At 35.0% G+C, this 26171-nt stretch overlaps 1 protein-coding gene across 1 annotated transcript; it reads right to left on the reverse strand.

Moving 5' to 3' along the window:
* Nucleotides 1-16169: 16169 nt before the first annotated feature.
* Nucleotides 16170-16906, reverse strand: LOC137711695 (21 kDa protein-like). The gene has a single exon (XM_068450958.1). The coding sequence runs from the start codon at nt 16904-16906 to the stop codon at nt 16304-16306; it is 603 nt and encodes a 200-aa protein (XP_068307059.1). The 3' UTR covers nt 16170-16303.
* Between the last annotated feature and the right edge of the window lie 9265 nt (nt 16907-26171).

Consider the following 26171-nt stretch of genomic DNA (forward strand, 5'->3'; position numbering starts at 1 on the left):
TTGACTTCTCCTTTGACTACAATAGTCATGGTCCCTAAACTCCCACTATCTCTCTTGAAACTTATTTTAATTGTGTTATACACATCAAACAATTTGGAGAGTGTGGTTATTGTTTACTATATAGTTTACAATAAACTTAGTGAACCATTAGGATAGGGACACAAAGGTGAAGTCCTTGCCTAATTTCTGTCTCGTTAAGTGGTTTAACACTTCAACACTCAATGATTCAAAATCATCGTAAGTCCATGTTGATGGACTATTTTTGTCAACCAACCATTATGTTCTAAACATAATTACAAACTTTCAAGAGTTGTTCAAGGAAACTCTCATTTCTTCATACAACAATTTGTAAGTGAAGAATCATGGCACATAAAGCGTCCATGCCCTTGTGCTTACTTCAAAAGTTCCTTGTTTATGTAACAAAGAAACAAGCACTAAAGTTTGTGTTGATTAAGGGTTGTTCAAAGCAACTCTTATTTCTTCATACAACAATTTGTATTTGAAGAATTATGACATTAAAAGTGTTGTCCTTCTCATGTTAGACTTATCTAACATATTCTTCCAATGATATATTATCAATAGGAAGATTGTGAGGATGAGACTACTTAGTTACATCTACAAGCCATTAAAGACAATCTATGGGATTGTAGAACTAAGTCCGGAAATTAAAGCATTCGGCTTTTCTTTGTCAAGTTTTGGATAGCGTTTTCAAATATATTGGTAAACAAATACATAACGAATATAAATTGATTGATTTTAAGCCATTTGATTCGGGTCTTTAAATCAAATAGCACCACCCACTATTTTTGGCAAATTCCATATCCCTCATTGGAATTTGAGAGTTTTGTTGAACTCTTAGCGGGGTATGGGAGACTCACCATTACCAAGCCCACCTCACGATGATACGATATCGGTTAGCAAAAATAATGATGAGAGAATAACACTTTACTCATTTACAACTCTTGTAATTACCCATCTAGTTTGGCCTCTAGAGAATGTGGCCTCACGATGATACGATATCGGCACCATTGCACTTAGTTAAGTTATTCCCACCATGCTTAGTTCATGAAGGGGTTCAAGAATAGCCTCACAATGATATGATATCGGCCATCCTCGTTGCCTACACTTACCTCATCATATGTTTATGGACTCCTCCTGAGTGTAAGCATGCACTTTGTACTCCCCCATGATAGGGTGAAGCCGGTGTACAAGTCACAAACGATTGGAGCCCACCACAGTGGAAGGCCTACGAAGAAATGTTCAAAGCATCTCTCGCTTATCAACTTAATAATGGTTTGTTGAGGGTTTTAGGTCTCATCACATATATATATATATATATATATATATATTCATTTTAATCATAATTAAAACAATTTTGGTCCTATTACAACTATTGGTCCATATGATTGACTTAGTTGTATATAATACTCCCACTAAGCTTTTAAAATGGTTTTTAAAGCAAGAGTATATGATACTACTAACATAAGGTTTGCATTCATTGATGGACTATATAGTTGCCTTAGGGCCTTAGGATGACTATGAACCTTTGATTAGATCCAACACGAGCCTTGTGTTGAATCTCGGACTAGGGATGGAGATTGATTTTAGTTACGCGTTTAATCACATTAAGGCGTGTTGTCTTAGGGCGTTGGACCCAACTACTTCATTTCATGCATATCAAATAAAGCAAGAAAGAAGTACTTCAAAGTAAATATGAGCTTATGCTCTTTACAACAATTGAATATAACTAATTACTTTAAAGTAAAGAAGAGCTTATGCCCTTTTACAACATTTGATCAAATCAAATTACAACCAAAATCTAATCTACTCATTCCCATGGTTCAAACAAATTTGAAACGGCAATTCACATAGCTTAATTATCGTAGGCTAAGGTTCATAATCACCATTTAATTAATTAACACTTTAACTAATTAAATTGAATGCAACAATTATCATTTGGTTTTTGGATCCATAGAATTGATTTAAATGGAACTAAATATAATGAAAATCAAATTCTCATTAAAGAGACAAAACCATTTTGTTCTCATTTTGTTTTGGGCCAAAAACAATGACCACAACAATTTGGGTCACTTTGTTAAAACAAAAAAAAACTTTTGGGGTCAAAATGCAAATACACAAAAGTATCAAAACTTTATATAATTGCACAAAAGTCCCTCCAACACCCTTTCCAAAGGTGGCCGGCCATATTGTTGAAAATTTGAAAAAATCTAAAGTTTTGAAAGTGGTTTTTGGTAGGTGAGACAAAGGTGACTTTGGTGGTTTGTAAGAAAATGTTTTTATAAAACCTTAAAATTCTTTTAGTCACATCTCACCAATAACTATCACCCACCATTTGAAAACAAAACTTTATGAAAAACATAAAACTTTTGAATCAAAACTTCAAAACCTTTTTGTTCTTGGCAAGAACTTCAAGAAATATGAAGAACATACATGAAAACTCATAATAGCTCCATGGATGTTTTCTTTCACCAAAAACTCAAATTTTCACAACTCAAAAGAGGGTTAATATCCTAGGGTACTTAGGGGTTCCAAAAAGCACTTTAAAACCATTTTAACAAGACTAACAAGAACCCAAAAAAATCACCCTTTGGATTTGGCCGAAAATCCCAAAACACTTGGCACCAACTTTTAGTTCCAATATTCATGCTTTAATGAAATACATCTACAACATTTGAGATGCTAAATTTTCAAGCAAAATTTATATTCAAAGCAAGAACAAAGCTTGTAACATTTACAACACTTAAATCACAAAATATGAAAAATCACAAAACCCAAAAGGATCCACCATAAACTAGGCCTAGGCTCTGATACCACTTGAAGGATTATTTTGGAAGATGACATGTTCATTTAAGCAACATCATTAGCATGCAATTAACAAATTAAAGGCGGAATCATGCTAGCATGCACTTAAAAACAAAACATTACCCATGAATGTTCAAAGCCTAGTAAAATGGTGAACCAATAATCAACTCAAAACAAAGTGAGTTGAAATATATACCTTCGTAGATTCCTCTTTGTATTTAAACAAAGGCTAATCACCCAAAGAGAGGGCCTTCATTCCTTGCATCTTAGATCTATGGATTTGGATGGATGAAAAAAAGTTTCTCCAAAGTTCCCAAAATTGAGAACCTCTAATGATTCATCACCAAGGCATAATGAAGAAGAAATGAGTGACCTTGGAGGAGTTTCATTGCTAGATGATCCCTCCAAGGTGGCCGAAATTTTAGAGAGAAAGGAGAGCTTGTGTTCTCATCCTTTCCCCAAAAAAAACCCTTAATGAATTTTAGGCTATAAAGTCCTTTATATAGTCCCTTCAAATAAGTGACCTAATGGACCAAAAGCCCTATTCTTCTAACATGGCCGGCCTATAGGGTTTATTGGGCTTTCAAGCCCTTTGTTTATTCAAGTTGTCATACAACTTGAGTTAATGGGCTTGACATTCAAATCCCATTGGGCCTTGCGGCCCAAAACTAACCCGAGGTCTTTAACGAACTTATTCGTTTGATTAATTAACATATTAATTAATCCTAGCCTTAGATAAATAATTAAACCATTTAATTATTCTTACTCATCTCCGTTGTTTCTTCAAACTCTACCTTACTCGGTGAACGATCCATTAGGTTCCTTTTAGCGAGGCAGTGGGCGATTAAAACTCTTTCTAATCGATTGTGAATTGAAACTTACTTTCAATTCTCCCGTTAGTGATAATACACTTTTAGGGCTTCCACAAACCATGGTTAACGCCTAACAGCATGTCATGGTTACCCAAGCTAATCAGAAGAGGTGGAGAACCTATTCAGTTTTAGGATTACAAATGCAATACGGTCTTTCTCTAATACAATACTCTTGACCACATTGTTTGGTTTGATAGTTTATTCATGTCTACTATCCAATGTGAGTCTTGTGCTTATATGATTACCTTGAATGTGATTTGGAACACATTCCTAAATCTCATTCGTACTTTGGCCAAAGATTCTTAATCATATCATAGAGTATTCTCCCTCAAACAGTTTGAAGGTTAGAGATCCCTTGTTGCGCATTCACTTGCCTCCATGGCTAAGTGGCTTAACCCCAACGATGCCGTGGACACCCTCCTGATGGAGTGACTTTGACATAATCAAAGATTAAGGACCTAACCACAAGACAACTGTGATGCCTCAGGTCAAAAGACTAATTTGCATTATCCCAACCATGAGTTCTCATGTGACATGAATATGAGAACTCTTCGTTGATCGTGTTCAGTGAACTCATTCTCTATTGAGCACCTACGTACTTGTCTTGATGTCACACACACCAATGACTTGAGACTAGTCACTCTCCCTGAGAGAAGACATAGCACGTACTGATCTTAACGGACTGTCAATGCCCAATTGACAATCCTATGATCAGGAACGTTTAGGATGTGTCAACGAAAGAATGGTCTCATGAATCTAACTTCTTTAGATCGCATTCTTCCAATCACATATTCCTTGGACTTATCGTTTAAGCATATAACATTTATATGAGACGGCTCAAACAATAATCTTTGCCCTTTACATTTAAACTACATTAGTTTAACTTTGTGAAATGTCCGTAAAGTATCATCATATGATTGGTTTTAGGGCACATTTCCAACAAGAGTGTCAACAACTTTCGTAAGTTATGCGAAGAGTGTTAGTTGGCTTTTGTAAGTTAAGCAAAATGTATTAGTGGCTTAGAGATTATTATTTATGGGCCTCATGCGATCGAAAGCTCTGTTTTCCCCAATTTTACGCACCAATAAAAAAAAGGAAAAAAAGGGCATTGTGGGAAATCCGATTTTAACTCATGGACCAATACCAATCATCCAAAGAGATGCTGTTGTGTAAGACAAGCCTATGATGGGTAGACTAATGAGAAAAGCCCACAAGAAACATGCTAACCCTACTTGTGTCGTGACTTATGATATCTGCATCAAATACACACAATAATTTTATTGAATTTTTTAAAGAGTAGATTCAGGGTTAGTTTGGGATTACTATACTTTTTTAACAAATTGCTTATGATATGCTTTAAGAATAATCAACTGCAACAGAAAGCTATTGAGCGTTTGATAAACTATAATTTTAAAAGTGTTGTAAGTATAAAAAGTAATGTCTAGAAGGATGAATAATGTCATTATTTAAAATTAATGAGCTTATTATAAGAATTAAAATAATTTTAAAAGCTGCTATCTAGAGGCTGCAATGTATAAAATACAGGCTAATTAATCTAAGAGAAGGGCCATTAATCCTAATTTTTCAAAAGAAAAATATTGAATGCAATAAGCCAATTGCATTAGTGTAATTTCATATCTATTGGCCTTGACAGAGAAGGTTTAGTCATATTTCCTTAAAAAAGAAAAAAAAATATGAATTTTAATTTAGGTTTAGTAATAATACTAGATGCAGTACACAGTATGTGTGTGATTTAAGGCTTTAAAAAGAATTATCACTTATGTAAGATCCCACATCGCCTAGGGGAGTGATCCTTATATGTATATTCTCATCCCTACCTAGCACGAGGCCTTTGGAAGCTCACTGGCTTCAGGTTCCATCGGAACTTCGAAGTTAAGCGAGTATCGCGCGAGAGCACTCCCATGATGGGTGACCCACTGGGAAGTTCTCGTGTGAGTTTCCAGAAACAAACCGTGAGGGCGTGGTCAGGGCCCAAAGTGGACAATATCGTGCTACGGTGGTGGAGCGGGCCCGGGATGTGATGGACCTCGGGCGGGGATGTGACAACTTAGTACTACAGTCTACTTGTATTCTTCTATAATTGTAAGTGAGAGGTCTTAGTTTTGATTCTCGCCAAAGGTAAATTTGAACCACATTATTGCTAGCCCATTGTGAGGTTAGACCCACCATACTCTCCTTTAGTGTAGATAATATCGTTTGTTCAATAAATAAATAAAAGCTTTAAAAAGTATTAAATTTAATTAAAGTCAAATTATTTAAAAAATTAGTGGACCGTGGAACTTTGAAAAAGTGAAGAAAAGTAGACGTAGGGTGCAAATGTGAGAAAGAGAAAGAGAGACAATTTAGGGTATGATGGGTGACATGGCTATGAGGTTAAGAAAAAACAATAACAACTTGTTTGTGTGTACTGGCAATTTCTGACACCACCCATTAACCCGACACGAAACAACACAAAATTAATAGATTATCGGGTCAACACGATAACGAATTGGGTCGTTATCGGATAACTCAATAAGCACATGTTAAGATAACAGATTAGTCCAGGTATACACGTAGGTAACCTGATACACTATAAGGAAAATATTAATTTTATAATTTTATACCCTTGAAAATACTATGATAATTATATATAATTATATGTAATATTATATATATATATATATATATATTAAATTAAATTTAGAAAATTTGGAAAATGAGGTAATATATTTTTATATGGTATAATACTATTGTTTTATTTATTTTCATAATTATTTTGGTAAACTTCTCATAATTTGAATACTTTATAATGTTTGGTTTTTCTATACTTAGTTTATGCCGAAGAGAGTTCTAATGTGGAAAACCTTATTGAAAACATCATCAACATAACTCTTGAAGGCAATTGATCAAACCAAGGTTCCAATACAATTTCCCATGATGATTGATGTGATATAATCTAACACACAAATTAAACCCTCTTTTTATAGTTGTAGTATGTGAAAGTAGGGATCATTCTAGGCCAGGGTTTAGGAGGGCTGCTAATCTACACAACTTAAACTTAAATCACTAAACTAGACTCAAAAACAGAAAACTAAACTTAAACGGACTCAAATAACTCAAAACAAGCACTAAGGGGTGATTGGGATGAAAATCTAACTAAATTGACTCAAAACATGAAAGGGGGGTTTGTTTGGACGAAAATTAACTTAAAACTAATAAGTTGCAGAAACAAACTAAAGGTTAAACGAAATTGGATGAATTAAAGGGTGAAAGGCTAGCTAGAGGGTCATTCCCCATAGATGACACATATGCAACACAAATTGATTTCCAGTTATTATTCCTATAAACCATGAATGACAATGCCCCAAGTTAACCGTGAACTGTACAAATTAACCATCAAATTTTCCTAAATTCATTGAATTGACTCAGCGACGCAACAAAATTATTCTTATCAAGTTCCCTATATGAACTGCATAATAGAGATACATATCAAAGATCATTAAGTTCTATGAAAATCATAAGCATTGACATGACATTCGTAACTATGAACTGCATGATACTCCTACTAGGAATTTACTTAACGCGATTGGGACTAGCAACCTCCACTACTTGTAAATATAAGTTCATAACTCTTAGGTGAAACTCGCTTATATTTTAGCATCAAATTCATGCATGCAAACTAAGTATGCATCCTGAATCAACATACAAGAATAAGTTATCAATCAAACAGATAAGTAAATCGCATTCATGTTTTACGAAACAATAACTGGATGTAATCAATTCATATCACATATATGTTCATGGCTTTGAATTCACCTCTAGCTAAAACGAAATTAGTTTCACATGTCTACCATAACTGAAAACCAAATTAAAACAAACATTGGACTAAAACTAAGGATAGAATACACCTAGAAACTCTCCAGCACTCCAATGGCCTTGGATGGTAGGCACGGCTCCAAGCTTCTTCTTCTCCTTCCTTCCTTGCAAAGCTGCGTCACTCTTTGTATTTTTCTCTCTAAAAACTCTCTATATCTCCCCTGAAGATTGCAGCACAAAGTGTGTATTTATAAGGTAGGGTTCACGGCACCAATCCTTGGAGGACAGGGATAAGGCACGGCACAATTCTAAGAGAAGAAAGATTAGGTTATTTGCATGATTTTAGGACTTCTAGAATTAGATATGCATTGTAAAACATGATAAGGACTCCTAAATTCAGATGGGAAGGAGTTAGAATAGGATAAGGACTCTTATTGCAGTTGGAGATGAGTTTAGATAATGTTGGATTCAATAAGATAATGTTTGGATAATATGGGATAAGATAAGATAAGATTGGATAAGACCTCCTTATTTTTAGCTGATTCCTTATCTTCCAAGCCTTAATCTAATTCTTCCAGATTTGTAGCACATTTTTAGCATCAATTAAACACCAAAAACGTCCATCCATTATGCTCCATTCACATGCTATCCAATCCAAGTCCAAAATTGCTCCAAATTGCTCCTTTTGGCCATTTATTGTCATCTTCACCAAATGAACCTATAATAATACGAAAATAAACTAAATCACTATAATAAATGGAAATTAACTAAGTAAATGCAAAGAAATATGATAACAAAGTCGCATAAATATGCTCCTATCAAATTCCCTAGACCTGGCAAACGGGTCGTGTCTGTCATGTTCGTGTCGTTTTCATGTAACACCTGTTATCTTAACGGGTCGTGTCGTGTCACACCCGTTATCTTAACGAGTCCTTAACAGGTCGTGTCACTTTACCCAACGGGTAAAGTGACCCGACCCGTTATGACCCGTTATGACCCGTTAAGAAAAAAATATATTTTTTTTAAAATTTGCACATACCACACATTGCGACATAAATATTACTTGAAAACATTAAAACATTTCTCGTTCAAGTACTATATCTACACTCGAAAATGAAAGCCTAATAAAAAACATAATACATACACTACTAATCTATTACAAATATTAAATGTGCAAGGATAAAGAGTTTTTGTTTTTAAGATTGACTAACACTTAGAGTTTATTTATACTTTTATTAAGTATAACATAAGATTTTGTGGTATCCACTTGTGTAAATATTTTAAATTGAACATCGAATTCATTCATTGTATTCATATAGGGTCAAGGAGTGTAGTTATAAAAAATCATCAAAATTGGAGTTAAAATAACCGTTAAATCGTGATTTTTCGTTTATAACCGTTGAAAAGCTTTGTCCCGTTACTTGATCTCTGAATGTTTTTTTTTTGTGATTTTTTGCTGATGTGATCTCCAAGCATATACAAACAATTTTGACGGTTTGGATCGTTGAAATTAGTTTTGGAGAATTCGTAAAACGATAGATTGACTAACATTTAGAGTTTATTTAAAACGATAGATTGACTAACACTTAGAGTTTATTTATACTTTTATTAAGTATAACATAAGATTTTGTGGTATCCACTTGTGTAAATATTTTAAATTGAAGATCGAATTCATTCATTGTATTCATATAGGGTCAAGGAGTGTAGTTATAAAAAATCATCAAAATCGGAGTTAAAATAACCGTTAAATCGTGATTTTTCGTTTATAACCGTTGAAAAGCTTTGTCCCGTTACTTGATCTCTGAATGTTTTTTTTTTTGTGATTTTTTGCTGATGTGATCTCCAAGCATATACAAACAATTTTGACGGTTTGGATCGTTGAAATTAGTTTTGGAGAATTCGTAAAACGATAGATTGACTAACGCTTAGAGTTTATTTATACTTTTATTAAGTATAACATAAGATTTTGTGGTATCCACTTGTGTAAATATTTTAAATTGAAGATCGAATTCATTCATTGTATTCATATAGGGTCAAGGAGTGTAGTTATAAAAAATCATCAAAATCGGAGTTAAAATAACCGTTAAATCGTGATTTTTCGTTTATAACCGTTGAAAAGCTTTGTCCCGTTACTTGATCTCTGAATGTTTTTTTTTTTGTGATTTTTTGCTGATGTGATCTCCAAGCATATACAAACAATTTTGACGGTTTGGATCGTTGAAATTAGTTTTGGAGAATTCGTAAAACGATAGATTGACTAACACTTAGAGTTTATTTATACTTTTATTAAGTATAACATAAGATTTTGTGGTATCCACTTGTGTAAATATTTTAAATTGAAGATCGAATTCATTCATTGTATTCATATAGAGTCAAGGAGTGTAGTTATAAAAAATCATCAAAATCGGAGTTAAAATAACCGTTAAATCGTGATTTTTCGTTTATAACCGTTGAAAAGCTTTGTCCCGTTACTTGATCTCTGAATGTTTTTTTTTTTGTGATTTTTTGCTGATGTGATCTCCAAGCATATACAAACAATTTTGACGGTTTGGATCGTTGAAATTAGTTTTGGAGAATTCGTAAAACGATAGATTGACTAACATTTAGAGTTTATTTATACTTTTATTAAGTATAACATAAGATTTTGTGGTATCCACTTGTGTAAATATTTTAAATTGAATATCGAATTCATTCATTGTATTCATATAGGGTCAAGGAGTGTAGTTATAAAAAATCATCAAAATCGGAGTTAAAATAACCGTTAAATCGTGATTTTTCATTTAGAACCGTTGAAAAGCTTTGTCCCGTTTACTTGATCTCTGAATGTTTTTTTTTTGTGATTTTTTGCTGATGTGATCTCTAAGCATATACAAACAATTTTGACGGTTTGGATCGTTGAAATTAGTTTTGGAGAATTCGTAAAACGATAGATTGACTAACACTTAGAGTTTATTTATACTTAGATTCACCACTTCTATTAATTTTCATTTTTCCCTCTCTTTTTTGTTTCCTTTTCAACTTTTTCTTATCATTTTCACTTTTCCCTCCAACATCTTTCCCTAATTGAATTCTCTCACTTTTTTGTTTTATTTTCAACTTTTCTTAACATTTTCATTTTCCCTCCATTTTTTTTTTCAAAAAGGGCGGCAAGTTGGCAAATGGCAATGGCAAGAAATTGATTATTGAAATTTGAGAATGGAAACAAATCACATATGAGTCCTGACGCATCAAATTTCAATGGATGCAAAATCATGCAAATATGCAATGCATGATCATGCATATTAAATTATTAATTAATAATTATTATAGTTTTTATAAAATTTAATATATATATATATATATAATTAGTATAGATAGACTTAATATTTTGGGGGTATAATTATTATAGTATATATAATTATTATAATTATTATAAATTTTATAGTTAATTTAATATATATATATATTTATTATAATTTTTAGGGGTATAAAATTGTAAAATTAATGTATATAATTATTACAGTATTTTTTGAGGGTTATAAAATTATAAAAATAATATTCTGCTTATCGTGTATCGTGTTTACCCACGTGTATACCCGACCCAACCCGTTATCTTAACAGGTGCTTATCGGGTTACCCGATAAGACCCGATTCGTTATCGTGTCGACCCAAACACCTGTTAATTTCGTGTCGTGTCGTGTCGGGTTATCGGGTCGTGTCAGAAATTGCCAGGTCTAAAATTCCCCCACACTTAGCTTTTGCTAGCCCCCGAGCAAAACAAAGAAAACAAAATAAAACTTAGACCATCAAACAATTGCCTCAGAAATTTCCAATGAAACATGACATGTTAAAATCACTACCCACATAGATTTTAGCCATCCTTATCCTCGAGCTTATACGTAACCGTAGTCACCACTCACTAGCTCGCATTTAATCAATTAAAACAATATTTTGAATGTAGTAACATGCCTTAGAGAATTCACTCAATTCCTCACCGGATATACTCTCTATTTTCACACAGATTTTCTGACTACACTCCCTATACTAAATATATGTGAGAAGATTGATGTAAACATGTAGACTAGCACTCACATATGTTATATCAAAGAAGACACTTTCTGGAATTATTAATACAAACATGTATATGATCTCATGAATGGAATGCCACTACTTAGAAGCGAGAACCAGGGATCCCATATGCTCATACCAATTTCAAACTCCACATATTGAAACACATAACAATCAAGATAGAAGTCTAAGGGTTGTAACGGGGTTAAGGTATTGGCTGACAAAGAAATGTTAAGGATAAACAGAGGTTCTTAAAGTGATAGTAAGCAAAGTAATGAAATCAACACTTAGAATTCAACTTTTAATTGCAAAAATCAACTTTAAACACCCATGGGAGATTCACACAACACTTAGGGTCGGATTCAAACTTTTGGACCATTTCTTCAAGAACCAATACTTGTGAGTTCATTCTCACTTATTTCTCAACTCTATTCCTTTATTTTCTGAACTTGTTCTTCTTTTTCTTTCTTTTTCCATGTTTTTTCTTTCTTTCTTTCTTTCGTGCCCTTTCTCTTTGGCACACAAAACGTACATCCTCATAGATTTCCAACGAAAAACCTTCCCCCACACTTGTTTTTCAGCAAATTGTAGATCAAAAGGAATTCCCTCTAAGTCATGCTCCACTATCCTTTAAGAATAAGGGTATGGATAGTCCTATTCTAGGCTAGGTAAGGATAATGTGGCTAACAAAGAAAATAGGCTAACTAAGGCTCGAAGGGGTTAAACCTACAATACATATGCAGGGGATAAGGTTTTTTGGCTCTGGTTTAACTAAACAACTTCATCTTGTTATTTGTTATGCACTCAATTTTATGCTTTGAATGAAACAGGCATGAGTTCTAGTATTTGGAACTAAAATGATGAAAACGCATTCTAAGTAGCAACCAAGCAAAGAAATAATGAGATCATGCAACGACTTTAGATAACAAAAACATCACAGATTAATAACTCTCCAAATAAAGTATAGGCTCAAGTCTCTCAGGGTTGTAGCGTTAATTTGAGTTTCTTCCTTCAAGCATGTTAAAAAAACTGATTTTTTTTCTCTTTTTGATTACATGTGAATTTGTAAATCACAACTACAACTAAGCATAAACCAAATATCAAACTTCCACCCATGTTTGTAACTTTCTTTAACGGTCATGCAATTAAAAACCAAATCCTCATCATTGTGTTGGAAGGTACCCTTAGACACAAACAAGCATAAAAAATGACTCTTTTTGGTGTTTTCTCAAGCTTTTTCTAAATTTTTTTTTCAAAATTTTCGAATTTTCTGATAGTTGTAGTATGTGAAAGTAGGGATCATTCTAGGCCGGGGATTCGGAGGGCTGCTAATCTACACAAATTAAACTCTAAATCATTAAACTAGACTCAAAAACAGAAAACTAAACTTAAACTGACAAAACAAACTAAACTAACTCAAATAACTCAAAACAAGCACTAAGGGGTGATTTGGACGAAAATCAAACTAAATTGACTCAAACCATGAAAGGGGGGTTTGTTTGGACAAAAATTAAGTTAAAACTAATAAGTTGTAGAAACAAACTAAAGGTTACACAAAATTGGGTGAATTAAAGGGCGGAAGGCTAGCTAGAGGGTCCCTCTCCACACATGACACATATGCAACACAAATTGACTTCCAGTTATTTTTCCTATAAACCATGAATGACAATGCCCCAAGTTAACCGTGAACTGTACAAATTAACCATCAGATTTTCCTAAAGTCATTGAATTGGACTCAACGACGCAACAAAATTATTCTTATCAAGTTCCTTATATGAACTGCATAATAGAGATACATATCAAAGATCATTAAGTTCTGTGAAAATCATAAGCATTGGCATGGCATTCGTAACTATGAACTGTATGATACTCCTGCTAGGAATTTACTTAACGCCATTGTGACTAGCAACCTCCACTACTTGTAAATATAAGTTCATAACTATTAGGTGAAACTCCCTTATATTTTAGCATCAAATTCATGCATGCAAACTATGTATGCATCCTTAATCAACATACAAGAATAAGTTATCAATCAAACAGATAAGTAAATCGCATTCATGTTTTAAAAAACAATAACTGGATGTAATCAATTCATATCACATATACGTTCATGGCTTTGAATTCATCTCTAGCTAAAACGAAATTAGTTCCACATGTCTATCATAACTGAAACCAAATTAAAACAAACATTGGACTAAAACTAAGGATAGAATACACCTAGAACGCTCCAGCACTCCAATGGCCTTGGATGGCAGGCACGACTCTAAGCTTCTTCTTCTCCTTCCTTCCTTGCAAAGCTGTGGCACTCTTTGTATTTTTCTCTCTAAAATTCTCTCTAAAAACTCTCTATATCTCCTCTGAAGAATGCGGCACAAAGTGTGTATTTATAGGGTAGGGTTCACGGCACCAATCCTTGGAGGACAAGGATAGGGCACATCACAATTCTAAGAAAAGAAGGATTAGGTTATTTGCATGCTTTCAGGACTTCTAGAATCAGATATGCATTGTAAAACATGATAAGGACTCCTAAATTCAGATGGGAAGGACATAGAATAGGATAAGGACTCCTATTGTAGCTGGAGATGAGTTTAGATAATGTTGGATTAAATAGGATAATGTTTGGATAATATGGGATAAGATAAGATAAGGTTGGATAAGATCTCCTTGTTTTCAGCTGATTCCTTATCTTCCAAGCCTTAATCTAATTCTTCCAGATTTGTAGCACATTTTTAGCATCATTTAAACACTGAAAACGTCCATCCATTATGCTCCATTCACATGCTATCCAATCCAAGTCCAAAATTGCTCCAAATTGCTCCTTTTGGCCATTTATTGTCATCTTCACCAAATGAACCTATAATAATACGAAAATAAACTAAATCACTATAATAAATGGAAATTAACTAAGTAAATGCAAAGAAATAAGATAACAAAATCGCATAAATATGCTCCTATCAATGATCGATGAAAATTGAAGAATTTTGTAGAAAGAATAATATGCGAGTTACGAGTTTCATTGACAAGGTTTTAACTCCTGAGAAAGGCTTCACAATCTTGAAAAGAAAAACTCCTTCATTTTGCATATCCTTGCACATTTGATATTTTGTAGTAGACTAGTAGTGTATTGGTGCTTTTTTATTAGGCTCTTATTTTGGAGTGTAAAAGATGTAGTACTTAACGACAAATGTGTTTTTATGTTATGAAGTAATATTTATGTGACAATGTGGTATGTGCAAATTTAAAAATATATATATATTTTTTTCTTAACGGGTCATAACGGGTTGGGTCATTTTATCAGTTGGGTAAAGTGACTCGACTTGTTAAGGACCCGTTAAGATAACGGGTGTAATACGACATAACCTGTTAAGGTAACAGGTGTTACACGAAAACGACAGGAAACATGGTAACACAACCCGTTTGCTAGGCCTATTTGTGTGGAATTACTTTAATTCCCACTTTTTTCCCTTTATAATATTTTCTTTCAATTAGTATAAAAGGGTATACTGATAATTTCCTTGTTTTTATTGACAATTAGAACTGTATTAATATGTATTTTAGATATTTTCTAGCATCAGTCAATTGAAACAATTTATCTCCTCAATTAAGATAAAAAATATATACCTCTCCAACTAAAAATTTCTCTCAATTAACCTCTTTCCATAAACTTCTAAATGTTGCCAAAAGAAAAGAAAAGTTTGTGTAACACTATGGTTGGATGAGAGATATAAACGAGGAATTTTGACAAAAGTCAGAATTTATGAATTGACATGCACTAATTTCCTTATTTCGATTTATAATATAGAAATTGAGAATTTCCGCGTGAAAAAAAAAAAAAAAAAAAAACTTGCAATTTGGGACCTCCAATTCCTAAATTTAAATTCCATGTAAATACGTTTCATTTCCAAATTTTATAAATTTGGTTTAATTTCAAAGGCTATTATATGCTAATTATTTGATGAATTATCTATTTATGTTATGTGATGCTGTTTAATTTCTTACTGATAGCATGTTAATTTACTAATTCTGCTTTTATTATGGTAAATGTTGGTGCATTTGTTGATGTATGAGGATTATGATGAATTGGTTTTTTGTTTTTGGTTGGTCCACCCCATGTGTTCTTGTTTATTGTTAATCTGACAATTTAGCACCCGTTTGATTACCATTTGGTTCTTAGTTTTTTTATTTTTGTGTTAGAGATAGAAGGTAGATACATACAAGAAAATGAGGGATTTAGGAGAAGGGTTGAAGGATTGTGGGAGAAATGTTGAAGAAATTTATAAGGAAGGATACCCTAAATTGGAAACTAAAAGCGAAAAACGAAAAACTATTTTAATTTGTTTTTAGTCTCAAGACTCACCACCCTTCTTGATCCATCCTTCTCTCCATATGCATCCGCATATTTAAAGCACAAGACCTTAAAACCAAAACAAAAAAAACGAAATGGTTATCAAAGGAGGAATTACTATTTCCTTTTGCAGAACAAAGGAATTCATGTTCTTGATTATATAAATACAGCTTGATATTCATCTAGGTGCAGTATTTATCTGCCTATTTACATTTCCATATTCCATACCCCAACCATAAGAAAAAAAAAAAAAAGAGTTTTTCTTCTTTACTGTAACACTCGCTCACACGCACACGAACTAAAAGCAATTTCTCAGATACCAAATATTCAGATATTTCTTTCTTTCTTGAGTACCAAGTGACCCGTTTCCGCCATTCCTTTCCTGAGAACAAAACAGAATCTACGGCAACAACGCTTCAGTCGAGGCCGAGGCGTAGCTGTTGATTAGCGCCAAAGCATTGCTAGTAAGATGCGCAACATTCACTATGTACCTACGGACAAGATTCTCCACCCTTCCACTCATATTATGTTCATCAAATCCATCCATGCAGGTGTCCTCATCTGTCAATGCAGCACTAACCCATGTTTGGATATCACTCATTTGAAGCCAGAAATTTGATCCCCTAACCACATGACTCAATTCATCTATCGAGTTTTGGAGCTCGCCAACAGCGTCACCAATCTCCTCCACGCAGTCAAGCGCTGCTGCAGCCTCTATGGGTTTCAAGCCGTGGATTTTCAACAACCTTCTCATGATCACAGATGTTTCTTGGGTAGCAGCAATGGTCACGTTAAGAGCAGTGTGTGCTAGTGCTTCCGGGTTGGTCTTGATTTTTCCTGCGTAGATGGATAGCGAGTTGTAGCACAGCCTCGGATAGGTTGTGACGCTGCACGATGTTCTTATGTACTGAGTGTTGGATCTGCTAGGAGATGCATCAGCACTGCATAATTGGAGAGTAAGCAGAGCCAATAATAGTACAAAGCGAGTAAGATTGCCTTCCATTTGAAAGCTTGATGAGTTTGTAGAGCAAAGGGTCACTAAATATATAGAGAAAAGCTAAGATTTGTGGTTCCCACTTTTTAGGTAGAAAAGCAAAAGATTTGTCAAATCTTATGATTCGACACCAATATTATTTTTAACTTAATCACACGCTAGCTCAGCAAAACCTCATGTGTTATATATAGTGTTATATATAGTAATTTGTATGATTTAATAGATTCTTTTATAACTTACAAAGCAAGCATGTAGTTTGGAATATATTCTTTCTTTTGACATGGTCATCAATCAATCATTTAGAAATAGATTTATTTGGACAACGGATTAAATATGGGGACCAAACATAACATCATCAATGAATGAGCCTTATCTTGAGTAAGCCTAATAAGACAACTAATCCATCACATTCACAAATGCTTGTTATTCCTGACGAAATGTTATAATGTCTATGCGTCTTTGTGCAGGTTCGATCCTCATCAATTTTTCTCTTTTTAATATTTAACAATGTAATCCACTAACGTTACCACTTGTAAAAAAAAAACAAAAAAAATATGACAGAATCATGCACGCTACTAATCGCAATTGAGGATTGAAGTTTCTTTTCCATCTTTCTCTTGGACCCTCTAAGAATTTAAAGTGATTAATTTGGTGTGTTTCTATTAACTAGGATTGAGGGGTACTTGTGTTTATGGTGCTTACTGCTCTTGATTATGTTATGGTTTTAACTAAGAGTGCTGCTATGCACACTTCATAGTTTTATCTTTCCACTCACTTTTTAATAAAAATTTGAATACCAAATTTAACTTTATGTAAAATGAATTCAAAAGCTATGTTAAAACTTAATCCTCTTATATATTCTTTGTAGTGAAATAAAAAAAGTAAAAAAAAATTAAAAAAACTAGAACTAAGATACTAATCAAACCTCCCCATGTTGTCTATTCATCCATCACTCTTTCTAACTTTTTCGCCTCCCTCCATTTCTCTCTCTTCCGTCCACCCCACCCACCCCAAATTATATCTCTGGTTTTTTCCCTATATTCAACCCTTAGTTCTGAATTGGAATTTGAAAATAACTATGAATATGAATCTTAGATTCAAATTTGGTAAGGGGAGAAAGAAAGAAAAAGAGAGGAACAGAGAAAGGAGAAGAAAACGAAAGGAAAGTACTTTTCCAGCGGCAAGTATAAAAGGAGCCGTCACCATCATATTTGGTGCCTAATTATGGTTGCTTTCAGATGGGTTGGGAGGGATGTTCGTGGCTGTTTCATTTTCTTAAATCTTCAAGATTCAATCATTATTTATTTATTTTTATTTAGAGCTTAAAAACTGTTAGGGATATTTTAGGAATATAAGTCGGGTGAGAATAGAACTATGGATGAGCATAATAGCACTCTTGATAAATACGAATTAACCTTATCGTCCTTGTCTCAAGGCTGAAAAACAAGCAAGAGATCATAATAAATTGGGTTTAAAACATGAATTGGACTTCACCTGAAAGAATTAATACTGACGTAACCAAGATATTTAAAATAAAATGGCTCATAATATGATTTAGAAGTCTTCGTTGTTAAATACTTTGTCGTTGAACAGGAAAGTCATGAAACACATGAAAGAATGTGACATAAATGATAGAGATATATGACACATGAAAAATATGAAACACATCCATCTTTCATGTTGTTTTTTCATAAGAAGCGTAGAGTAGGATAATGAATTTCTATGTATATTCATCAAACAGGAATTACAACTTTGTACAAAGACTACAACGATTGTATCCTATTCTATTGCCTACAAATAAGGCTAATTAAAACTAAACAAGAAAGTGAATAACTAAATATTAATTCACAATATTGAGTAATCAATCCGAGATTCCTTCCTTAACACTCCCCTTCAAGTTGGAGTGTATGTTAATGACACCCAACTTGCTGAGTAACATTTCGAATTGTGTCAAACTCAATGGTTTGGTGAATATGTCAGCTAGCTAGTCACTCGTCCGTATGTAGGTTGTACACATCATTCCTTTTTGAACCTTTTCTTGCACTAGATGACAATCAATCTCTATATGCTTTGTTCATTCATGAAAAACAGGATTAGAAGCAATATGTATGGCGGCTTGATTGTTGCAAAACAATGAAACTAGTTGTTGGTGATTCACTTTCAAATCCTTTAAGATATTTTTGGGCCATGTAATCTCACAACATGTAGTGGCCATAGAACAATATTTGGCTTCTGCGCTAGACCGAGATACAGTGGTTTGTTTCTTAGTTTTCCACGAAATTGGTGCTTGGCCAAGTAAAACACAATAACCCATTACCGATCGTCTAGTATCTCTGCATTTGGCCCAATCAACATCACAAAATGCTTGTAACTGTAATGAACCCATTGAAGGAAAGAAAATACCTTGCCCAGGTGCTTGTTTAATGCATTTGAGTACCTTGTGTACGGCATCAAGATGTAGTTGTTGAGGCTTCTCCATGAACTAACTCAACACATGCACGGCATAGGCCAAGTCTGATCTCGTGATGGTCAAATATATCAATCTACCCACTAGTTTTCTATATAAGGAGGGATCATCCAACAACTTTCCTTCCATTTGCATAAGGGCCAAATTTTGGTCTAGAGGAAACCGGGAAGGTTTCACGCCTAGAAATCAAACACCATCCAATATCTCTAGCGCATATTTTCGTTGACATAGAGTGATTCCATGCTTTGATCGTGCAACTTCTATCCCCAAGAAATATTTGAGCCACCCAAGTCTTTCAGTTTAAAACGGTGAGAGGGAAATTGTTTGGTCTTTTCAATCTCACGTAAATCATTCCCTGCCAATATTACGTCGTCGACATACACCAGTAAGATAATGAATGTACCTTGACGACTTCAGATGAACAATGAGTAATGAGACAAAGATTGGTGAAACCCAGCAGCCTTGAGAGCATTGGATAATTTCATGAACCATTGCCTCAAAGCTTGCTTTAAATCGTAAAGAGATTTGTTCAACTTGCACACTCAAGTCTTCCTCTTTTGTCCAAAACCAGAAGGCAAATTCATGTAAACTTCTTCTTCTAAGTCACCATGTAAAAATGCATTGTTCACGTCTAGTTGATGAAGATGTCAACCTTCCAAAGTTGCAACGCTGAAAAGAACACGAACTGTAGTCAACTTAGCCATAAGAACAAAAGTGTCGCGGTAATCAACATCTTCGATTTGACAATACCCATTGGCGACAAGCCGTGCCTTGTACCTTTCGATGGTCCCGTCAGGTTTGAGCTTCACCTTATAAACCCACTTGTAGCCAATAGGACGTTTGTGATGAGGTAGAGGCATAATCGTCCAGGTTTTATTTGCATGAAGGGCTGCAAGTTCATGGTGCATAACATCTCGCCAATGTGGATCTTAGACAGCCTGTGAAAAACTAGTAGGCTCTTTAAAGAGGGTGGGATTAGCAGTATAGGCTTTATATGCGGATGAGAGATAGTCATAAGATAAGTGAGTAGAAAGGGGATGAGAGGTACTTGACGATGATTAAACCACGTTCGTTGAAGAATTGGGAGCAGTTGTTGACGGTATAGAGGCCTCGACATGAAAGTTCTACAAAAAGGAGGAAGGTTTGGTGGTTCATGATCCGCGTCGGGGTGGGGATGGGTTGGGTGTGGGCGAGGTTGAATGTAGGGGAGATGGTGATGTTTGAGTGGCTGTGGGGTCTGGAGGTAAAGGCATGGGGGTTGGGGTGGTGATATCGGTTGATGGAGTATCTAAAGGTGAAAGGATTAAAGGCATGTGAGATGGAGATGAGGATGTGGTAGGTGTATCATCTGAAGGTGGTTCACTAGAGAAAGGGTGAGGTTGAGATGGTGCAGGGGAAGAATCCATGTCAAAGTGGAGCAAGGAGGCATGAGGGTGGGTAAAGGTGTAGAGGCAACGGAAGTGTCCAAGTGTTGATAAAGGGAAGTGGTCTTTGAAGAAAAGAACATCCGTGGAGACAAAAACCTTTTGAAGATGAAGGTAGATGTAACATCCCAAATCGCCCAGGGGGGTGATCCTTAAATGTATATTCCCATCCGTACCTAGCACGAGGCCTTTTGGGAGCTCATTGGCTTCGGGTTCTGTAGAAACTCTGAAGTTTAGCGAGAAGAGGGCTAGAGCAATCCCATGATGGGTGACCCACTGGGAAGTTGCTCATGAGTTCCCAAAAACAAAACCGTAAGGGAATGGTAAGCCCAAAGCAGACTATATCGTGCTACGGTGGTGGAGCGAGCCCGGGAAGTGATTCGCCCCGGGTCGGGATGTGACAATTTGGTATCAGAGCCTAACCCTGGTCCCGTGTGTGCCGATGAGGACATCGGGCCCCTAAGGGGGGTGGATTTAACATCCCAAATCGCCCAGGGGGTGATCCTTAAATGTATATTCCCATCCCTACCTAGCATGAGGCTTTTTGGGAGCTCACTGGCTTCGGGTTTCGTAGGAACTCCGAAGTTAAGCGAGAAGAGGCCTAGAGCAATCCCATGATGGGTGACCCACTGGGAAGTTGCTCGTGAGTTCCCAAAGACAAAACCGTGAGAGAATGGTAAGCCCAAAGCGGACAATATCGTGCTACGGTGGTGGAGAGGGCCCGGGAAGTGATCCACCCTGGGCCGGGATGTGACAGTAGAATAATTTGTAACCCTTTTGACCATAAGGATAGCCTAGAAAAATGCAACGACATGCACGTGGATCAAACTTGGAAGGTTTTTATGCATGAGTAAACCCAAAAGAGAGACAACCAAAGACCCGTAAGTGAGAATAGTTTGGTGGTTTGTGAAACAACTTTTCATATGGTGTTTTCCCTTGAAGAATGGGTGTTGTTGTTTGGTTAATGAGGTATGCCAAAGCAAGAATTGCATCCCCCCAAAATCTTTTAGGTAAATGGGCTTGGAAAAGCAATGCTCGAGCAACATTGAGCAAATGTTTATGCTTGCGTTTAGCAACACCATTTTGTTGTGGTGTGTAGACGTAACTAGTTTGATGGATGATTCCTTGTAAGGCATAAAACGTGTCAAGTTTAAACTCGGGGCTATTATCACTATGAACCATTTTGACGTTAGTGTTGAATTGTGTTTCAACCATATGTATGAATTGAGTGAAAAGCTCCTTTGTGTCAGACTTATGTTTCATCAAATAGATCCGCACACACCTAGAATGATCATCAACAATGGTAAGGAACTATTTGATGTGATAAAAGATAGCACACAAATTAAACCCTCTTTTTGACAATTGTAGTATAGTTATAAGTAGGGATCGTTCTAGGTCGGGGATTAGGAGGGATTGCTAATCTAATGAAAATCGACTCAAAGATGTAAAAATATGCTTTAAAACACTTAAACAAACTCAAAAGACTCTAACTAAACTTGTATGACTCAAAACAAACTTCAAAGACTCAAAACAACTCAAAACAATCAAAAAGACTCAATTTAGACTCTAGGACTCAATTTGGACGAAAATACAATTAGTGCTGACTCAAAAGACTCAAAAACACACTTTTGGACTGATTTAGAACAAGTAAGTAAAGGGGATTTGATTTTGGACGAATTTAAAAGAAAAAAAAGTCAATTAAAAACTTAAAACATATTTTGACGAAATTAAGAAAAACCAATGGATGATGAAATAGCCAAGGGATACTTCTCCACACATGATACATTCAAACATAAATTGATTTCCAGTTGCTTTTCCGATAAACCATGAACCTCAACACCCCAGATTAACCATGACGTCACTAATTAACTTTCAGATTTCCCTTAAGTTAGTGGATTGGATGACATCATACGACAACCCAAAGCATTCTTCAAAAGTCCCCTACATGACATCGTAATAGAGATACAATCAAAGATCATTACGTTCAATGGAAATCATAAGTATTGACAAAGCACTTGTAACTATGGCATCATGATACTCATGCTAGGAATTTACTTAACATGATTGTGAAAACAACCTTAACTACTTGGGAATATAAGTTTGTGACGATTATGTGAAACTCCCTTATATTCTAGCACCAAATTCAAGCATGCAAATTAAGTAGGCCTCCCTAATCGACATACAAGAATAAGTTATCCATCAAACGGTTAAGTAAATTGCATTCACAATTTATGAAATCACAACTGGAATTTATCAACTCATATTATAAACGTAATCATGGTTTCAAAGCATCCCTAGGCTAAAACGAGTTTAGCCTCTCATGTTCATAACAAAACATAAGAAAATAGAATTAAACATTGAAAACAAAGATAGATTACACCTAGAAACGGTCCAACACTCCAACTTGAATGCACAAACATCCAAGGTTTCGTCTTCCTTCTCTTCTTCCTTGCTAAGTCACGGCACAAGAGTCTAGGATGATTTTGTGGATGATTTTGTGGGTTTTGAATGGATTTAGGAAGGTGGGGTGGTGCGGCAAGGGTTATGGGTGGTGTATGGAGGCTTGGATGAAGGTTTGGAAGTAGGGGAATGGTGGAAAGTTGGATGGAAGGCTGCGGCAAAGATGAGTTTTCTGAGTGAATGAAGGCAGGTTCTATGGAAGGGTGATTAGGGTTCTCTAAGGGTGCGGCATGGGGGGTTTTTATATGGAAGAAAGAATCCTAAGGCTTTATTACTTAGTTTAAGAAAGGAATTAACTCCAAATCCTTAAAGAATAGGAAACACAAAGTCAGAAATTAAAGGGAAAGGGAATGTGCTTTATTTCTGAAATTAGGCAAGGATTTTGGAATAGAAAAGGGTATGTGAGTTATGGCTGATTTTGAAATAAAAAGGGAATGTGTTTTAATGTTTTAGAATAGGAAAGAAGGCCCTCCCTTGCATGGCAAGGAATGGAAACACTAAGGGGATACACGGCAAGGAATTTATGTTGCAAGGAAACTTTGTTTTGTGTCCTAGAATAGATAGAAGTCCTTAATGTTGCTGAAACATGGAGTCTTTAAGGATTAGGAAAGGTTAAACCAAAATAGGAAACCTTGGCTTAACTTTCCTACTTCAAGTAGGAAACCTTCTTTGACTAGGATTCCTCATTTGATTAGGAATCCTCTTGTGATTAGGAATCCTCTTGTGATTAGGAATCCTAACTCTTTTAGGTCTTCAATTTCGTCCATTCCTTTTGCTCCAAGCATAAGCTATCCATTCCAAGTCCAATTTTGCTCCAAAATGCTCCAAAATGCACCTTTTTGCTTTCTTAGCCATGGGAACCTAAAAACACACGAAAATGGCTTAAACTACTAAAACAACTATGAACTAACAACATAAATGCACAAAAACAAGCCAACTAAGTCGCCTAAATATGCTCCTATCAAATTCCCCCACACTTAGCTTTTGCTAGTTCTCGAGCAAAACAAAACAAAACAAACCAAAAACAAAACAAACACATTCTAAACCTTCGAACATGTACCTCAGGGATTTCCAACGAACATGACACATTAAAGGACGTCATTCCCACGGTTTTTAGCTTTCTTTCCACTTCAACAAACACTTAATCATAGTTACCACTTATTAGTTCACATTTAATCAATTAAAACAATGTTTTGAATGTAGTAACATGCCTTAGAGAATTCTCTCAATTCCTCACTAAAATGCACTCAATTTTCACACAGATTTTCTAACTCCACACCCTACACTAAGTATATGTGAGAAGATTGATGTAAATATGAAGACTAGCACTCACATATGTTATATCAAAGAAAGCATTTTTTGGATTTACAACAATGACATGAATATGATCTCATGAATGGAATGCTACTACTTAGAATGAGAACCAGTGATTCCATATGCTCATACCAAATTCAAACTCCACATATTGAACACATAACATCAAGATCGAAGTTGAGGGTTGTAACGAGGCTAAGGGCATTGGTTTAACAAAGAAAGGTAAAGGATAAACAAAGGTTCTTGAATCAATAGGAAGCAAAGTAATGAAATTGACACTTAAACTCACTTTTAATGGCAGAAATCAACTTTTAAACACAATGGAAGATTCATGCAACATTTAGGGTCAAATTCACTCTTTTGGACCCTTCCTCTAACAACCAACACTTGTGAGTTCATTCTCACTTATTTTTCAACTCTTTTTCTTTCTTTTCATCACTTTTCTATTTTCTTTTTATTTTGCCACGAATTTTTTTTCTCTTTATTTCCTTCTTTTTCCGTGCCCTATCATCTTCCCCCACACTCATTTTCTGCCATATATTGATCAAAAGGAGTTCATTCTAAGTCATGCTTCACTATCCTTTAAGAACAAGGGTATGGAAAGTCCTAATCTAGGCTAGGTAAGGATAATGTGGCTAACAAAGAAAATAGGCTTGAAAAGGCTCGAAAGGGTTAATCCTACAATACATATGAAAAGGGATAGGCTTTTTGGCTTTGGCTTGACTAACAACTTCATCTTATTGTATGTTATGCAATCAATATCATGCTTTGAATGAAATGGGCATGAGTTCTAGTATTTGGAACTATAATGACATAAATTCCAAGTAGCAACCAAGCAAAAAATGATGAGATCATGCAACGACTTTAGAAAACAAGAAATCACAGATTATACTCTCCAAAGAACGTTATAGGCTCAAGTCTCTCAAGGATGTAGCTTTAGTTTGAGTTCCTTCCTTCAAGCATGTTACAAAAACTGATTTTCTCTTTGTAATTACATGTGAATTCATAAGCTATAACAATAACCAAGTATAAACCAAAGCATAAATCAACTTCCAGCCATGTTTACAACATTCTTTAATAGTCATGTAATTAAAAACCAAATCCTCATCATTGTGTTGGAAGGTAACCTAAGACACAAACAAACACACAAAAACAACTTTAAAACAACTCTTTTTGGGTTTTTCAAAATTGTTTTGCAATTTTTTTGTAAATTTTCCGATTTTTTGATCAAAAGACATGAAAACACTTCAAAACACTCTAAAAACACTTAAAAACAGTGAGAAACAACATTATAAGTGATAGGTGATAAAATCCCACGAAAATCATGCAAAAACAACTTGTTTACCCCCCCCCCCCCACACACACACACACTTAAATCAAACATTGTCCTCAATGTTTCAAACAAAGACTCACATTCAAACGAACATTATAAACTAACTAACATGATAAAATAAAAACAATAAAGAGATAGAGATTAGGAACGCAAATATGATTTTATGGCATGAATTGGTGAATTGCCCAAATCCTCTCTAGTTGAATGCATGGGTTGCCTCCCAAGAAGCGTTTGCTTTAACGTCGTGCAGCCGGACGAACATTCTTCTTGTCCTTA

This window comes from Pyrus communis, chromosome 12, assembly GCF_963583255.1.
Source record: "Pyrus communis chromosome 12, drPyrComm1.1, whole genome shotgun sequence".
Classification (NCBI taxonomy): Eukaryota; Viridiplantae; Streptophyta; class Magnoliopsida; order Rosales; family Rosaceae; genus Pyrus; species Pyrus communis.

Excerpts from the sequence above, each read along its gene's own strand:
- LOC137711695 (XM_068450958.1), bottom strand. The coding sequence starts at position 16,906 with ATGGAAGGCAATCTTACTCGCTTTGTACTATTATTGGCTCTGCTTACT.